Source organism: Gastrolobium bilobum, unplaced genomic scaffold, assembly GCF_033153095.1.
Source record: "Gastrolobium bilobum isolate Gb01-03AN ecotype WA unplaced genomic scaffold, APGP_CSIRO_Gbil_v1 utg22365, whole genome shotgun sequence".
NCBI classification, from domain to species: Eukaryota; Viridiplantae; Streptophyta; class Magnoliopsida; order Fabales; family Fabaceae; genus Gastrolobium; species Gastrolobium bilobum.
The window spans coordinates 68,453-88,042 of record NW_026896656.1 but is presented as its reverse complement, the minus strand read 5'-3'; the positions used below and the strand labels follow the sequence as shown (position 1 = coordinate 88,042).

Sequence of the window (19,590 nt, the reverse complement as noted above, 5' to 3'; positions counted from 1 at the left end):
TGGATAAGTTTACGGAAAAAGAATTTACTTTAAATTTTATATTTGAATACAATGTTTAACAAATACTCATTAAAAAGCATTCATCCCTGGAAAAAAAAAAAAAAATCACCCTGGAAAATAAGTGAATTGTCGTGAAATTATTTTAAAACAAGAGACTTTCCCTCCCCATTCCCGCCATGACGAAAATAAAAAGTGAAGCGAAAAAAGAAAAGTAGATCCCTAAATTGTTGTGAAGAAGAAGAAGAAAAAAAGAAAAGAATGTCGACATGGCAGATATTTTCCGACGCCGGAAACAATTACCGGTGGCAAATTCGTGAAGAAGGAGCTTCAAATGCCACTGCACCTTTGCACACTCCCATTGCCACCGCACCCCTCCCTTCCATGTTCGATCTTCTTCTCCAAGGTTCGAAATTTTCATCTCAAATTATAACTTACACTTACATGCCCCATAATAATAATAATAATAATAATAATAATAATAATAATTATTATTATTATTATTATTTTATTTCGTTGTACTAATGTGGAAATGGATGTGTTGTTTTGTAAAGGCTGTTCAATTCTCAATGAAGGCACTCCAACTGTTATTGGCGAGGATGCTGTTGCTGAAGGTGTTTAATTCTCTTCATTTCCTTGTTTAAATTATTCAAAGTAGTGAAATTAATTTTGTAAAAAATAAAGCTGATTGTTTTGTGGGGATGAAGTTTCTTAGGTTGATTGAAAGTTTTTTTTTTTTTTTTATTTATTTATTCCCATGATTTTTTAAATAGTTTGGAAATAGAAAATGGATCTTATTCTGGAAACACTGAAGCTACTATCTTGTTTTCTTTCTGTTTGTTGAAATGTAATATAAATATGTGACTCTGAGGTTAGAGCTTATAGCACCAGCTTGTCCTTTAGGGCAATTTTTTTTTTTTGTTGTCATCGCGAATGAGCTTGTGGTTCAATTTGGATGATGATGATGTTGGAGGTTCAATCTCCATTATGCCACCTATTGCTCTCCGCTATCCATGTGCTTGCACCCTCCCATGTAACCAAAAGAAAAAAAAAAGGTGTCCTATTTCATTACTCTCCAAAGTTGTAAAAAGTGTCCCATTGCAAAGTCATGTAATAGAGGGAATTTATTTTTCTGAATCTATCAATCAATTTCTCATGGTACAGTTTTTCAGATACTGAAGTAAAATTTCCCTAATTCAATATGTAATTTGAAGCGCCTTTGTATCTTGACTAATGTATGTGATCTGGACTAACAAATTGCAGGTGAAGAGCATGCAATAGATAATATTTGTAGCTTCTCAAATTCTCTTTTTAAGACAGGCTCTGGAAAAAGAGTTAATATATCTTCTAGTGGTCTGGTTAGAGCAAAGACATTACTGGGATTGAAAGAAGACACTGTTGGTAGTAATATCCAAAGCCCTCTATCAGCATACAGAAAAATTGCATGCTATTTTCTTGAAATTCTAAGGGATGCTTAGATTCCGCATAATAAATATTATTATTATTATTTTGTACTAATTTGGAAACCGATGTGTTGTTTCTTAAAGGCTGTTCAGATCACAATGAAGGGACTCCAACTGTTCTTGGCGAGGCTGCTGTTGTTGAAGGTGTCATTCTCTTCACTTCATTGCTTTGATAATTCATAGATGTAAACTTAATTATAAAAAAGAAAAACCTCTTCATTTTGTGGGGATGCAATTTCTTAGGTTGATTGAAAGTTTTTTCCCCATGATCTTTTAAATAGTTTGGCAACAAAAAATGGATCTAATAGGACGCTAGCTCTACGGATGTACTCTAGGTACTACAGGATGTCATCATCACGTTTACATGTTGAGTCATCAATTCAGTTAGGAGAGAATGTTCCCAATGGGAAATTGGTTAGGATGATATAAAATTGGGAAATATTGGATAACAAAATGTGTTAAGCGAGAAGAAAACGAAAGACATATGATGTAATATGCGTGACTCAGACACACAACAAAGGCACTGGTATATATTTGAATAAAAGGAATTACACAAGAATAATACATGGTGTGGGACTTGGTCCCTTGCACTAAACTATTCTATATATAACACTCTCAACACTCCCCCTCAAGTTGGAGCATATAAATTATATGCGCTGAGTTTGTTACATATATAATCTATTTGGAGACCTCTCAAGGACTTAGTGAAAACATCTTTCAGTTGATCATTTGAGTTGATGAAATGTATAGTGATATCTCCTAAAAGGATTTATCTCTGATGAAGTGACAATCTATTTTAATATACGTAGTTCTTTCATGAAACATTGGATTGGAGGCAATATGCAAAGTAGCTTGATTATCGCAAATGGGTGTTGTTGTTTTAGCGTCTCCAATCTTCAGTTCCTTAAGCAATTGTTTTAGCCAGATAAGTTCACAAGTGGTTGTGACCATGGAATGATATTCTGTTTCAGCACTCGATCTAGCAATCACACTTTGTTTCTTACTTTTCCCTAAGTTATTTCCAATGACCATATAGTATTCAGAGGTGGATCTTCTATCAGCGGGGCAACATGCCCAATCAACATTTGAGGATCCCAGAACTCTAGTATGACCTTTGTCTCCATATAAGAGTCCTTTTCTTGAAACTGATTTCATGTACTTAAGAATATAAATCACAGCATTCTAGTGATCTTCACAAGGAGAATTTAGGAACTCATTGACTGCAAACGAGATTTCTAGTCTAGTGATAGTGAGGTAGTTTAACTTCCCAATTAATCTTCTATACTTTTCTAGATCTGAGAATGACTTCCCCTAATTTGGAAGAATCTTGATTTTTGGATCTATAGGAGTGTTAACAGGCTTTGCATTCAACAGAGCTGTCTCCTCAAGAATATCCATAACATACTTTCTCTGGGATATTACAATACCATTCTTGGATTGAGCCACCTCTATCCCTATGAAATATTGAAGTTTACCAAGATCCTTTGTCTAAAAGTGATGGTTGAGATGTTGTTTCACCTGAGTAATGCTATGATGATCATTATTTGTAATGACAATGTCGTCAATATATACCACCAAATAAATGGATCTTGAAACTGAGTGGCGATAGAATACTGAGTGGTCAGCTTCATTCTGAGTCAAGCCAAATTGTTTAATAACAATGCTAAGTTTCCCAAAACTAGCACTTGAAGGCTATTTGAAACCTATAATGACTTGTGGAGGCGACAAACTAAACCAGACTCCAGAGCAACAAATCTATGAGGTTGCTCCATATAGACTTCTTCTACAAGATTGTCATGAAGGAAAGCATTCTTAATATCTAGCTGATAAAGTGGCCAGTGACAAATAGTAGCTATACTAAGGAAAAGGCGAATAGATGTCATTTTTGCCACAGGGGAGAATGTGTCCCCATAATTCAAGCTAAACACCTGAGTGTATCCTTTAGCTACCAATCAAGCCTTGAGACGGTCCACCTAACCATTAGGATCAACCTTGACAGTAAACATCCATCTGCAACCAACAACAGATTTCCCAGAAGCAAGAGGAATCATGTCCCAAGTACCATTGCTCTAAAGGGCATACATCTCATCAAGCATAGCCTATTTCCATCTGGAATATGATAAAGCCTCACTTGCAGTCTTAGGAATAGACGCAAAAGACAAAGAAGATAGACAAGCAATATGCAATGGAGACGGGCGATGATAACTCAAAGTATTATAATGAGGTGAAGGATTATGAGAACTATGGATATCTTTGTGAAGAGTACTGGGCACGTTGATGTCAAGGGGCACAACTTGTGTTCTCTTGGACAAGAACGTTGGCTTCTCTTTGCTCTGATTCAAAGGCGTTATCAAAGGTAGGGGAAGGATATTTAGTTGACCAGCTATGGGTTGGGAAGTCAGTGGAGAAATTGTAGGACCCGTGGGATGACTTAGAAAATTTATAGGCAGAATTCGCTAATGTTTTTCAAGATGCTAAGGGTTTGCCTCCAAGCAGAAGAGAAGACCACGCTATTGTACTCAAGCCAGGCAGTGAAGTGCCCAACATAAGGCCCTACAGGTACCCCCATTACTAGAAAACTTTGATTGAAAATTTGGTGTCTGAGTTGTTGAATTATGGGATGAATTGGAGAGTGTATGTGAATTATCGGGCACTAAACAAATTAACAGTGCCTGATAAATTTCCAATCCCAGTTATTGAGGAGTTATTGGATGCATTAGGAGGGTCAAATGTTTATTCAAAGTTGGATCTTAAATCTGGTTATCACCAGATTAAGATGATGGAAGATACCCCAAAAATGGTTTCTCGTACTCATGAAGGCCATTATGAGTATTTGGTGATGCCATTTGGGCTCACCAATGCTCCGTCCACTTTCCAATCTCTTATGAATAAGATTTTCAAGCCCTTTCTACATAAATTTTCCTTGGTGTTTTTCAACGATATTCTCATTTTCAGCAACAAAGACACACATTTAGAACACTTGTGCATGGTGTTTGAGGTGCTGAGGCAGAATAGCTTGGTAATGGTGGCCAATAGAAAAAAAATGTAGTTTCACTCAGCAACACATAGAATACCCGGGTCATATTATTTCATAGGAGGGAGTAAGAGCTGATCCTAGAAAAATTGAGGCAATGACTATATGGGAGAGACCTAATGATGTGAAGGGTCTGAGAGGTTTCCTAGGATTTATCGGTTATTATAGAAAGTTTGTGGAAGGCTATGGGAAAATTGCGAAGCCACTGACAGACCTCCTTATAATGGATAATTTTTCTTGGAATGATGAAGCACAATTAGCTTTTGGAAAACTGAAAATTGCTGAGTTCAATCCCAGACCTAGCTGTGCCTGACTTTAGTAAGCCATTTATAGTGGTCACAGATGCTTCAGCCGTGGTGTTGGAGCAGTTCTTATGCAATGTGATCTTCCATTAAGTTTCATTAGTTTAGAGATGGGTTCGTGCAGCTCCCAAGAAGATTAAGGTTAAGGCCATGGCTGATTGGCCTACACCTAAAGATATGAAGGGTCTTAGAGGTTTTTGGGGCTCACAGACTGCTATAGAAGATTCATTTAGGGGTATGGCAAAACAGCCAAACCCCTTTACTGACCTTTTATAAAAAGACAATTTTAATTGGAGCATAGAAGCACAAAATGCGTTCACCCTTTTGAAGGAGGCCATATGTTCTATCACAGTACTATCTCTACTTGATTTTGACAAGACTTTTATTGTGATAACAGATGATTTAGGGAAGGGAATTGGGACTGTCTTAATGCAAGAAAACATATCAATAGCCTATACCCCAGTCCAGTCAAGGGTTTTCCTTGCGGGCTCAATCCAAGTCAGTATTTGAAAAGGAACTTATGGCAATTGTATTTGCAGTTTAGAAATGGAGGCATTATCTCACGGGGAGGCACTTCATTATCAAAAGTGATAAAAAAAGCCTCAAATTCCTAACTGATCTGAAGGTGTTGGGTGAAGCACTGCAGCGATGAACTTCCAAGCTTCTTGGTTTCGACTTTGAGATTCAATATTAGCTAGGAAAGGAGAATAAAATAGCAGATGCCTTTTCTAGACCGACGTAATTTTCTGTTTTTACTAATGTTGAATTGACTAGTTTGGCAACCATTACCTAATTTTCTGTTTTTCTATCTCTATAAAATAAATCCACTTTTCTTCTATTTCCTTTATTCTCATAACAACAATTTAAGTTTCCAGTCAGTAGCATATCAGATATGGGGAATATTGGGCAACAAAATGTAAGGGATGTGGGGTGATAAATAGGAGAATGGATAGAGGAGAAGGCATATTATTGAGTGTGTTGAATATCAAGAACAAGAAGATTTATAAGTAATCCATGTCTTAACTACACAGCGGAGAGTCTATTATATAACTCAAAAGAAAGAAAATACAAAGAGATATATATGATGTGGGACTTCTATACTACTATTCTAAACTATTATTTACAACACTCCCCCTCAAGCTGGAGCATATAAATCATATGCACCAAGCTTGTTACATAAGTGATCTATCCTAGGCCCTCTCAAAGACTTAGTAAAAACATCAGCTAATTGATCAGTTGAGTTAACAAAACTAGTGACTATATCTCCAGAGAGAACTTTTTCTCTAACAAAATGACAGTCTATCTCAATGTGTTTGGTCCTTTCATGAAACACTGGATTGGAAGCAATATGTAAAGCAGCTTGATTATCGCAAATGAGAGATGTTGTGCCAATGTCTCCAAATTTGAGTTCCTTCAATAGTTGTTTTAACCATATAAGTTCACAGGTGGTTGTGGCCATGGAGCGATATTCTGCTTCAGCACTTGATCTGGCAACTACACTTTGTTTCTTGCTTTTCCAAGAAACCAAGTTACCTCCAAGGAATACACAATACCCAGATGTGGATCTTCTATCACTGGGGGAACCTGCCCAATCAGCATCTGAGTATCCCTCAACTCTGGTATGACCTTTGTTTTTATAGAGGAGACCTTTACCTGGAGCATTCTTGATGTACTTGAGGATACGGATCACTGCATTCCAATGATCTTCACAAGGAGAATTCAAGAACTGACTTACTACACTGACTGCAAATGAGATGTCTGGTCGAGTAACTGTCAGATAATTCAGCTTCCCAACCAATCTTCTATACCTTTCTGGATCTGAAAATAGCTCCCCCTGATTTGGCATAAGCTTGACATTTGGATCCATGGGGGTATCGACGGGCTTAGCATTCAACAAAGTTGTCTCCTCTAGAATGTCCATAGCATATTTCCTCTGGGATATCACAATACCATCCTTGGTTTGAGCCACTTCAATTCCCAAGAAATATCGTAGTCTTCCGAGATCCTTTGTCTGAAAATGATGACTGAGATGTTGTTTTAACTGAGTAATGCCTTGATGGTCATCACCTGTAATGACAATGTCACCAACATATATTACCAAATAAATAGATCCAGAGTCTGAGTGGCGTTAAAAGACTGAGTGATCAGCCGCACTCCGAGTCATACCAAACTGCTGGACAATGGTGCTAAACCTCTCAAACCAAGCTCGTGGAGACTGTTTAAGACCATACAAAGATTTGCGGAGTCGACAAACTAGACTGGACTCCCCCTGAGCAACAAATCCAGGAGGTTGCTCCATATAAACTTCTTCCGCAAGATCACCATTGAGGAAAGCATTTTTGACATCCAATTGATAAAGCGGCCAGTGACGAATAGCAGCCATAGTAATAAAGAGGCGAACAGACGCCATTTTTGCCACAGGGGAAAATGTATCCCCATAATCTTCACCAAACACCTGAGTATATCCCTTGGCCACCAAACGTGCTTTGAGACGATCCACCTGTCTATCAGGACCAACCTTGACAGTAAATATCCATCTACATCCAACAACAGATTTTCCAGAGGGAAGAGGAACCAGATCCCAAGTACCACTGCCATGAAGTGCACACATCTCGTCAATCATAGCCTGTCGCCATCCGGGATGGGATAATGCCTCACCTGTAGTCTTAGGAACAGATACAGAAGACAAAGAAGAAAGACAAGCAAAATGTGATGGAGAAAGGCGATGATAACTCATATTTATTGAATACCTGGGTGGAGGACGAATATTACGAGTACCTTTTCGGAGAGCAATGGGTAGGTCAATGTCGGAGGGCGGGACCGAAACCGCAGGAGTTGATGACGGCAGATCTGAGTCCATAGGAACCTCATCAATGTCTTGGGGTATGGGTGGATGTGACCGACGGTGATAAACCTGGAGAGGAGGATCTGGTGCTGGGACATATGGAGAAGTGACAGTAGGCATTGGTGGTGTGGAATCTGGTGCAGGCGGTGGTGGTGTGGAATCTGGTGCCGGAACATATTGAATTGGAACAGAGGATATAGGTAACTGAGTATCAACAGAGTCATCGGGAACAGAGGTGGAGCCCAAAAATGGCACAGACTCAAAGAAAGTAACATCCGCCGAGACAAAAGAGCGATGAAGACTGGGAGAGTAACATCGATAACCTTTTTGTGTCCGGGTGTAACCGAGGAATACACATTTGTGGGATTTGGCAGACAACTTGTCACGATTGGGACTGAGTTCATGGACAAAACAAGTAGAACCAAAAATACGAAGGGGTAAGGAATGTAAAGGCTGATGAGGAAACAAGATAGAGTACGGTACCTGGTTACCAAGGACAGAGGAAGGCATGCGATTAATGAGATAGCATGCGGTGAGAACAGCATCACCCCAAAAACTGGTAGGAACATTCCCATGAATTAAGAGTGTCCGAGCTGTTTCAATAAGATGATGATTTTTTCTTTCAGCAACCCCGTTTTGTTGGGGGGTATGTGCACATGATGTGTGGTGAAGAATGCCGTGAGATGCCATGAATGATTGAAATGGTTGAGACAGATACTCACGAGCATTATCACTACGAAAAGTGCGGATAGGAATACCAAATTGAGTAAGAATTTCATGATAAAACTTCTGAAATATGGAGAACAACTCAGAGCGGTTTTTCAGTAAAAATAACCAAGTGTTTCGAGAATAATCGTCAATAAAGGTAACAAAATATCTATAACCCCGAGTTGATTCAGTACGACTGGGTCCCCAAACATCAGAGTGAACCAAACTAAAAGGAGAGGAGGCACGACGATTGACTCTATTAGGAAAAGAACTGCGAGTATGTTTCCCGAATTGACATGATTCACATTGCAAAGTAGACAGCTTGGACAAACGTGGTACCATCTTCTGGAGCTTTGTAAGACTAGGATGACCCAACTGAGCGTGAATAGTGAGTGGAGAATCTAATACAGAATGAGCATGAGAGGAGCTGGAGAGCAGGTAAAGGCCATTGGACTCAAATCCGCCGCCAATTGTCCTCCCCGAATTTCGATCCTGTAAAACAACAGAATTTTGGGTAAAAGAAATGAGACAATCAAGAGAACGTATTAAACGGCTAATGGAAAGGAGATTAAAGGGTGAACCAGGGACATAGAACACATTATCAATAGTAATGGAGGGAAAGATATGTACTGTTCCAATCCCATGAGACTGAACCTGGGAACCATTAGCCATAGTGACAACAGGCAAATAACCAGAGGTAGAAAGAGAGGAAAACAAAGATTTATTACCAGAAATATGATCAGAGGCACCAGAATCAAGAACCCAATGATTAAATGATGAACTTTGAGTAAAATCAGCAACGCTATTACCTATATGCACAACAGTAGCAGTGGAACCAGTGATCGTGAGTTGAGAAATATCTTGAGGAAGGATAAATGAGCTAGAATCAGCCATGGATCAAGAACAATTCGCTGAAACAAAGATGTCGTGATCAGTAATGGAAAGAGGAGAAATGCTTCAGTGGAAATTTAGGAGCGGGCCTTGGACGGAAAGAACCGCCTCTTTGTGACGATCACAACTGTGGGTGGCTCGCCGGAAAAAGTGCCTAAAAAGTGATCGGTGGTGGAAGTCAACAGCGGTCAAATGGTGGTCCACGACGCTGGCAACCTCTGATGATGGTGGGTCTTGCGGTGTTGGGTAGATCGGCTTCTTCTGAGTCCGTTGATGTACTTTTCGATCAAAACGGGCGCCGGAAAATTTTTCCGGTGGAGGACGATGGTGGCAGACGGTGGCCGGAAACTGACGATGGTGACAGTTTTCGAGAAGATTTTTACTCGGTAGACAGTGGGTCTACCGGAAAGATGCGGATCTTGTTAGACTCTAGATACCATGTTGAATATCAAGAACAAGAAGATTTATAAGTAATATGTGTTTTAACTACACAGCGGAGAGTCTATTATACAACTCAAAAGAAAGAAAATACAAAGAGATATATATGATGTGGGACTTCTATACTACTATTCTAAACTATTATTTACAACAGAGTGGATGGGAATTGGGAGAGACTAATAGCCTCTTGAAAGCTCCTGGATTATCATTTTTTTTCTTGTTCTATAATTTTCTTATGTCATTGGTGTTTGTACTTTTTCGTGCTGATTCCACTGAGAATTCAGCCATATATAATGCAAAATTCTGTTGCCGTACTTTGTGTTCATTTCCTTTCTTGGTTGGATCCTATCAGGTTCTTATTCTGGGAACACTGAAGCTATTATTTTGTTGTCTTTCTGTTTCTTGAGATGTAATAAATATCTTATTTCATCACTCACCAAAGTTGTAGAAATGCCAGGTATATTTGAATTTTGGGGTGCTTTCTTGCAAAGTGATGTAATTGAGGGAATTAAAAAGGGAAACCTGATGTTGTAGAGCTCTTGCCCTTCGGTGGTTCTAAGCAAGGGTTTATAGTAGGCAGCCTTACCTTGCATGTTTGCAAGAGGCTGATTGCCTGAATCGAACCAGTGACCTCTGGGTCACATGACAACAACTACCGTGATATAGGAAATTAATTTTTCTAAATCTATCTTTCAATTTCTAAGATACTGAAGTAGAATTTCCTCATTTGATATGTAATTTGAAGTGGTTTAATATCTTAACTAATGTATGTGATCCAGACTAATAAATTGCAGGTAAAGAGCATGCAACAGGTAATATTTGCAGCTTCTCAAATTCTCTTTTTAAGACAGGCTCTGGAAAAAATGTTACTATATCTTCTAGTGGTCTGGTTCGAGCAAAGACATTATTTGGACTGAAAGAAGACACTGTTGGTAGTAATATCCAAAGCCCTCAGCATACAGAAAAATTGCATGCTATTGGTGAAACATATGAAAGGCAACCATCACATACTATACAGCCACATAAAGTTATCAACAGTAATAAGATGATGACGAACACTGTATCATGTCGAAGTCCTTCAGTTGGTAGTAGTCACACATTGAATGGCTTTGAAAGAAAGATTGTTCAACCTGATAAACAAGCTCCACTTAAATTCCACACTGCTGGGGGAAGGTCTATATCCATTTCGAATGATGCACTGCAACGTGCTAGGAGCCTTCTTGGTGACCCAGACCTGGGAGATTTCTTTGATGGAGGGGATGCTGGTGATTCAATTTTCTCATTTCCAAATAATAGACAAACCAACGCTACTTTATCTTGTGATAGGAGTGATCGTAATACTCCTTTGGTCCATCAGATAACATATGGGAACAATCATATGACAAAAAGTTGCACATACCCCTTGCAGTCTTCTAGACAAAAAGACTTTTCAAGCAAGTATCTTTGTGAAGGTACTGGGAATAACTTAATGATGAAATTTGATGCTGTTGGGAATGAAAATGATTATTGCCATAAAAGTAGCAACACTTGTGGACAGAAACCCTTATATGACAGGAACCAAGAGCCAGACTCAACATTATATCATTCTTCATTGAATGGTCTTTCTTCAAAAATAGATTCACGTGGAATGTCATTAGGCAGGCCATTGGCTGATATTTCCAATGCCAGTAACACAGTTCATACAAACAGTAGACAACCTGCTAGTGGAAAAAGGAGACTGGGATTACGGGTAACTGTTTCTCCCTTCAAAAGGCCTCGTAGTTCTCAAATTTCTATCCCTTTAGGCCAGGATGTTGGAGTTTTTCCTAATGGTAAGCATAGTTTAAGAGTCTTTAAGTACGTTCCTTTCATTTTTATTAGTTGCACTATTATACTCATTTTGAGGTTGTGATCTTCAGATTCATCTCAATTATGCTCTGGTGCTTCTGGATGCAAAAGAAAGCTTTCTACCCGGTATCCATTTCGGTATCCAAGGATGCACATTAAGGAATTTTTTGCAGCACCTCCATTAGAGCAGAAAGTGGTGAGTTTAATCCGTACATGATCAGTGTTGATTATTATCTTCTCTTAGGACCTCATTCTCTTGGCACTGTAAGCACTTTGTGCACCAAAATGAATTTTGTTGCAGCATTTTGCAAACCAGGTCAGACAAGTGACATCAGGTAATGCAGAAAAGTACATGTTTCGTGATGGGTCTGGTGATAATGATATGGGAGCAGAAGCTTTTGGCAATCTATTGGCTCAGTGTGGAGCTTCCATGGATTTTGCTTCTAAAGAGTAATTGCTTCTTCCCTGAACTTTGCTTCCAGTATCTGTGAAAACTGTTAAGGATTAACTTTGCTTTGTGGTTTTTGATGTATGCATATGGCTAGGTCAGTTAGCATGTTGAAGTGTGTCAGAATGTAATTTCAACTTGATAAATTCAATTCTTGAACGTGGGTAAATTTAATAATTTAGGGGAGTTTGGTACTTAAAGTGCTCTTTGGTGGTTTTCTTATGTATTACGCATTGCAATGTACTTAAACAATGTTCTTTCACCTAGTCTTAATTGGCGTAGTTTGACACTTCCATTAGGTGGGTCATGAATCATTACAAGTGGATTGTCTGGAAACTGGCATGCTACGAGAGATGCAATCCAGCTAGGTCTGCCGGAAAATTTTTGACTGTATTAAATGTACTTGAGGAACTGAAGTACAGGTATGTAACTGCTTAAGAGAACATATTATGTTATGGCTCTATAAAACTAATTACGAGATTTGGTGCATAGATATGAAAGAGAAGTGAGTCATGGCCATCGGTCTACCATCAAGAAAATTCTTGAAGGGGATGCGTTGCCTTCTTCAATGATGATTCTCTGCATTTCTAGCATCCACTCTGATCATGGACCGGAAAGTGTGGCTTTTTTTGAGACACAAACCGGGGCTCAGAACAGGGGCGTAGTAAAAGCTGAACTAACTGATGGATGGTAAGAATTTCGACTTACTTGCTGTCTGATTGCAAAAAATATAAGGTTCCCGGGCTTGTAGAATGTTTTTACCTTGCAGGTATTCTCTGAGTGCCATTTTAGATGTTCCACTGTCAGAACAACGAGCTGCTGGAAGATTGTTTGTGGGACAGAAGCTTCGGGTAAGGTGTCGGTCTGTCTTTGTTGTTTATCTTACTGTCCTTGATTATAAGACAGATAACATCGAGCTTTGTTTATATATGCCTTATGCAGATCTGGGGAGCAGGATTATGTGGCTGGAATGGGCCAGTCTCCCCTCTTGAGGTTTTCTATGGCTTAAGATTATGATCGAGTAAATTATATATATGTATTGCTATTTCCTGTCAGATGGTTCCCTCAGATTCTATTCTAATTTCAGGTATCGTCAACAGTTAGTTTATTGCTTCACATAAATGGAACATATAGAGCTCATTGGGCAGAGCGATTAGGATTTTGTAAGCGTTTTTAGTTTGTGGATGTCATTCTTTTCAATTTTATAGAAATGTAGCATCTTGTTCCTTGAGCTTATCTTCTTGAGCTAATCCACAGGTAAGGCTGCTGGTCCACCTTTGGCTTTCAGATGCATAAAAAGTAATGGCGGTTTAATCCCTCAAACTATGGCGGGAATTACCCGCATATATCCTATTCTTTACAAGGAAAGGTAACTTTTAACTGAGTATGTCCTATAGTTTCACATGATATATGTACAGAAAATTACTTTACAGAAATATATTCTAATTATGCAATCAAGAAAGTTAATTACTGTTTTCCTCATCAGGTTAAGCAATGGACGGTCAATTGTCATATCAGAGAGGATGGAAAATAAATTGATGGAGCTGTACAATCAGAGGTGATGACTTATACTATTCATCTGTCTCTTTTGTTATTCATAAGCAGAAATCACTGTGGCTTACTATTTTATTGTTCCCCCATCTATCTCCTCTTTTTCCTTCATCTGATCTGAATATTTTCTGTTAATCATGAGCTTTTGTGCTTGCATTTTGGTTCTGTGTGTGCGCATGTTTTTCAAATTAGATTGCGAATTGTCTGGGCTAAATTTTTAGTTTCTTGATCCTTTTCCATTATACCTGCTATAAAATTTTCTACAGAAAAGCTAAGGTGTGGTATGCCTAAGATCTTAGGAGTAAGGAGAGGAGAAACTTCTTCTCATCTTTATGGGTCTTACTTTGCAACTCACAGAACACCTACTTAAATCTCTTGGAAAAATTCATGATTTGTGACATACTTGAACCATAAATGCATAATGTCTAGACACTAATTCCTAATTAGTGTAGTGCCTTCTTTATAGGAACATGTTCTTGGATTTATGGAATAAAAACATGCATCATGATTCATGAGACCCTCAAATTTCAAAATTAATTTCTAATAATACCATCTTTATAAGGTAGAGTCAATAGTATCCTTCAAATTTTTTTTTTAATGCATTAAGATATGTAAGAACAATATAGCTTGAGATGGAAGAGTGGCATTTCAAAGAAGGCAAAACTGATGTGAGAAGAACATGAGGTGATATTTGGTTCCAATTTGTGCAAAAAACAAAAAATAGTAAAATAGAGTAAGTTATATTACAAAAGATGTGAGCAAAGCCAAAAGGTGGAGGAGGTTTTCACATTATAATTCTCTATGAACATTGCAAATGTAAGGATAAAAACAGAAGGAACAACAGTTCAAAAATAGATTAAATTCTAAATCAAATCAGTTTATATTTTTTCCTCCATTTTTCGAGAAGGAATAATGACATCAATAAATGGTCAACTGAATCCTATTGATTATTTCTGCTATCCATTTTTCTTTTATTGCCTGATTGGTATCTACTTTGAACATCTTGTTCATCACTAGTGAACTCTATACTTTTGCAATTGAATTTCATTGCTTTTTAATATAAAGCATTTTGGTATACAGTACAGATGATTGCTCATGTGGTTGCTTGAAGGTTTATAGTCGCGTAATAATCCAAGTTGGTGAACACCGGACTTTAATGGATTTCTTCTCAAATAAGCCTGACCTAATAAGAAATAAGAATAGGACAAAAGGAGCTCATTAATTTTGGTATTAAACTGTTCATTTATACTGTGTGATAAATGTTAAACCTGAATATAATATAATTTGATGGCAATAGATGGCATTAAGTGGGTGTCTTAACTTTTCTACACTCAAGAGTTATTAAGTTTAGGGGTGACCTAACTAGATCTCAGGATTTTATCTACACAAAGGGTAATGGGTTCAATTTCTGAGAGTCGCAATTTATGAGGAGGGTGGAGAGTCAAATCCGAACCGAATTAGTCGGTCCCATTAGAGCTTCGAACACATGTTGGTATTACAAAAAAAAATAAATATAATTTCTGTAGTCACCGTAAATTTAAATTTGTTTAGCTGCATAATTGAATACATAAGAATAAGATGAAACACAGAAAATTTATATCATATAATGCATATAGTAAAGCCAGAAAAAATATCAGGTTTTTACCATACGGGTGTAACTGTTATTTTTACGGCCCATTAATGTGAATTTTGTTTTTGTGCTGTGACTGATCACCCATATGGTCGTAGACGCTCTGCTATTGTGGATGACATCATTTCAGAGTATCAGAAGGACGGAAGAGATTCACATCTTTATGATGATAGTGAAGGGGCTAAGATTTATAAGATGCTGGAGACAGCTGAAGAACCGGAATTCCTAATGGCAGATATGAGTCCAGAGCAGCTAAGTTCTTTTGCTGCTTATAAGGCCAAATTAAATGTGAGGTTATATTCCTATCTTAATTAAAGTCTTTTATGCAGAAAGATGTTTATGATTTCAAATCCATCTTCAGGCGAGCAAACAATCAGAAATGGAAAAATCAATTGAGAAAGCTTTGAAAGATGCTGGCTTAAGACATAGAGAAATCACACCATTTATGAGGTTGCGGGTAGTTGGATTAACTTACAAAAATCGACACGACAAGCCTAAGGAAGGCGTTGTAACAATCTGGAACCCAACAGAGAAGCAGGTGAGGCTTGGGAGCCAATTTCAAATATTAGTCGCATTTCTTTGTGTTCATAATTTTTCAGTTACTTCTGTGATTGTAGCTTTGTAATTAAGTGGTTTCCTCATGCATGCCTACCTAGCTAATTTAAATGAGAATGGATCATTTCATGTGTTATTTAGCATGAATATATATCATGTGAGAGGATCATAATCATTCATGGACAAATTAGCAGTTATAAGAGATGAGAGTGAAAAATGTTGGAATAGGGAGTGACAAAGTCATCACCGTGGATTTGGCCATGAACAGTTAGGATCCTCTCATATGACATGGTCATGTTAAATAACACATGAGAGGATGCACTCCCAATTTCCACAGACTTCCTTTCCTTTCTTTCATTACCTTTTCATAAATGTTAATCATGGACATCAGGAAATTTCTCACAATTTCGTTATACAAATATGACAGCGTCAGGAGCTAGTAGAAGGAGAAGCATATGCAATTGCAGGACTCATCCCATCAGGTTCTGATTTCGATATCCTTCACTTGCAGACTAGAGGATCTTCTACCAAGTGGTTGCCTTTATCTTCTAATGCAAGGGAACAGTTTAAGTAGGTATCTAGCAATCAGAATAGGATGAAAAAAAAAGGAATTTCTACTGGGCTTTATTCTGGTTTTGTCAAATACTAAATCCAGTTTATTGTTGTCCTTCGTAGGCCATTTTTCCCCAGTAGAAAATCGATCTCATTGTCAAGTTTGAGTGACATCCCTCTTTCCAAGTATTTTGACGCCCTAATCCTTTTATATATATCCTTTTGCTATCAGTTAAAAAAGAATAGCAAGAAAATATTTTACATTGCCTTGTCATTGTTCTTGTACAGTGAGTTCGATATTGCTGCATATGTTGTGCATGTTGGAGAGGTTTATACAACTAGTCAGCAAAAGAAGCAATGGGTTTTTGTGACTGATGGATCCATCATGGATGGTTTACAGTCAGAGAAGTTAATCAACTCTTTGCTTGCCATCTGCTTTTGCTCTCCATCCATTGATTATGATTCATTTCCACCAATCAACTATAACCTTGTTGGATCTACGGTAATTGTGATGTATTATCTTTTTTGTTACTGCAATTTAAACTTTAATATCCATTATGGATTATAATTCATTTCCACCAATTAATTGTAATGTCTTCATTATCTTTTATCAAAAGTATTTACAGCTTGATCCTTCATACCTTACAAAAGAAAAATATGATCTCAAAATTTTGGGCATAGGTTTGCAGGCTAGCATATATTGGAAGATAATTCTAATTAGGCTTTAGTGAAACAATTATTATTACCGTGAAGAACTATTTCAACTCAAAAACTTAAGCTGTTAAGGTGAGTTTATATTAATAATTTATATTTCTTAAGCTGTTAGAGTCTCTGTGATCAGATGATCAGAAATTTGATCCTTAATGTGGGGTTTCACACTTGAGAGGGAGATTGTTAGGGTATTCGATTGTGGAGTCCTACATTACTTGGTAATAGGCTAAGTGAAGACCATATAAGTGGAAGGATTTATGTACCTAATACCTTAAAGTTTTGGGTTGAGACATGGTGTCAGACTTAGTTGATGTAATTGGTCTAACTTAACCCATTGATGGTCTTCCCCTACCATGGGCTCCCCGTGGTCCTCAAGCCTTAGGTGAAGGCACATTGATGGTCTTATATTATTAGTAGGATGTAGTTGGTGAGAATCAAACTCATGATCACTTGGTCATAGAGGCTCTGATATCATATAAAGGATTAATTTCACCAAAAAGCTTAACCTTTTAAGTGAAGGCACATTAATGGTCTTATGTTTTATATTATATTTCTCTGACAATTACAAATAAAATGACAGTATAAGATGCTTAGGTCGTGTAGTTTGTGAAACATGTCTAAAGTTGTATCCTTCAGAAGTTGGATGAAACATGTATCTTCATTATCTGCAGGTTGGTTTCTGCAATCTTATAAAAAGGGAAAAGGACCATACAAACCATATATGGGTTGCTGATGCCACTGAAAACTTAACTTATTATTTGAATTTTGATTCCAAGCACTGTTCTCACTTCAGAAACGCTGCCAGCTCCGTCAGAAGATGGGCAAACAATTCTAGTTCGGTATGCATCGTGGAACTCTACCATATCAATACTTGTGCTGCAGGATTCAATTTCTTATTTTGACATTTGTTTCATCTTTTCTGCAGACAATAGAGAAACTCAAGGAAAAGGTGTTGTTTGTGGTTGGTGATTGTAAAGCCTAGAAGGAGAAAAGAAACATAACTAAAGATGTGCATATGTTCTATTGTCTATGTAATAATACAGAGTTTCGGAAATCTATGACCTGACATCAGTTAAAAGCTAACCTGTCATTAACTTGCCAGCATCATCACCTGAGTCAATCCACTTTTTTTTTTTGTTTTTTTTGTTTTACGAGTTCTGGTTGTGTTTTTCCTTTGCAGAGTTGAAATAATCCTTGAACGAAATAAATGTAATTTTTTATGCAAAGGATATTTCTATGCACTTTTTGGTGTAGGATGAACAAAATAATTAAGGGAATGCAGTTGACGATTCAAAACATGTTGGAATAGTCTCAACTAATTTTGGGGGATCAAATTATGATTTTCATCAAAAACATGAGCTCATGCAGTGCTGTCAAGTATATACCTTTATAAACGTGTTTTAAGTCCTAAAAGCAAGTCCTAATGTGGTCTTGAACATAGTTCCATCCTTTGAGATTTGGTTATTAATTTTGACCCTTGAGCTCCAAGATTTGCATTACTTTTGTGTGTGCTTGGATTACTTCGTGGATTCTTTTTTATTGTTGCTTCTCAATTAGTTATAAAAAAATCTTCTCCAAACTTATTTGATATCATCAAACTTATGATGATGTAGCACTATTAGATGTATCAATCTTGAGTGCATAGAACCACATCTTCACTTTGATTTCACATAATATAAGGAGCTTTGTAATTTATTCCCTATATTTAATGTACAAATCTCTTGGTAAATATACTTATTTATACTCTCATTTTAAAAATTTAATATAATGGTTCTTATATAAATAAATAAAATTATCATTATTTATATAATTATATGTAGGGAGAAGTGTTTTTCCTATAATAAGAGATAAAATTATCTCCTCCCACCCAAAATAACATTTTGGGAAAAAAATTAAGGACGTTTTGGGAGGTAAAATTATCATATAAGGTTTTGTTTTTTTATTGTTATTTTTTTTTTGGTTGCACACATAAGATAACTTTATCTCCTCTAGGAGGGAATTACTAAACCCTTACATGTAAAATATTTTTATTTTTTTATGGTGTCAAATAAAAGGTAAAACATAAATTAAACAAAGTTTTGTTGAGGCATCCCTGTCCTATACATTCAGAAATATACATGAATCATAATTGTAACTGATCAGTCCAATACAATATAGGCGGACTAATATGTTTTGGGCCTAATCACACACGGTTGAATAGTGAAGGCTTTCAATGAGGCTATATGTTTCTTAGGCTAGAGATGTTGGTAATGAGATGGATCAGTGACGTTCTCCCTTGGCGCAATGATTCTGACGGGGGGGAGGAGGGGTACCTGCAAAGGCACTTCGACGCTCAAGTCAGTATCAAAGCTAGGCTTATGTTGTATTCTTACTGAATTAGATTATTCTACCTGGGTATGTACCCTTTGTTTATATAGTGAATCTGATGCGGCCTTTGGTAGGAGGTATGTCCTCTGATTGACTGTTCATGAGCTGCAGGCTTATCTGTTCTCAGCTGGTGCCTTTTTGGCCTTACCTCTATATGTCAGGTTACCTTGTTAGAGTGGTGGCAAGCTGGAGCTGTCTTTCGTGTAGTGGTTTTATCGCGCGGTGGTTTCTTATGCTATGGACTCCTTCCTTAGTTCTTAAGGCACGTCTT

The 19,590-nt window shown here is 37.4% G+C and overlaps 1 protein-coding gene across 1 annotated transcript; it reads left to right on the top strand.

Annotated features, from left to right (window-relative positions):
* Positions 1-258: 258 nt before the first annotated feature.
* On the top strand, positions 259-18,046 carry LOC133301310 (protein BREAST CANCER SUSCEPTIBILITY 2 homolog B-like). Its single transcript, XM_061500937.1, has 24 exons — positions 259-403; positions 552-611; positions 1,261-1,398; positions 1,545-1,604; positions 4,130-4,296; positions 4,556-4,799; positions 4,921-5,031; positions 10,473-11,489; positions 11,577-11,714; positions 11,814-11,955; positions 12,253-12,375; positions 12,446-12,643; positions 12,723-12,804; positions 12,896-12,946; positions 13,041-13,116; positions 13,211-13,322; positions 13,440-13,511; positions 15,233-15,422; positions 15,496-15,672; positions 16,117-16,259; positions 16,365-16,427; positions 16,530-16,743; positions 17,624-17,791; positions 17,878-18,046. The coding sequence occupies exons 1-24, from the start codon at positions 259-261 to the stop codon at positions 17,932-17,934; spliced, it is 3,948 nt and encodes a 1,315-aa protein (XP_061356921.1). The 3' UTR covers positions 17,935-18,046.
* The last annotated feature ends 1,544 nt before the right edge of the window (positions 18,047-19,590 follow it).

Coding starts and splice junctions, on each gene's coding strand:
- LOC133301310 (XM_061500937.1), top strand. CDS start 259: ATGTCGACATGGCAGATATTTTCCGACGCCGGAAACAATTACCGGTGG. Junction 404..551: donor GTTCGATCTTCTTCTCCAAG/GTTCGAAATTTT, acceptor TGTTTTGTAAAG/GCTGTTCAATTCTCAATGAA. Junction 11,956..12,252: donor ATGGATTTTGCTTCTAAAGA/GTAATTGCTTCT, acceptor CACTTCCATTAG/GTGGGTCATGAATCATTACA.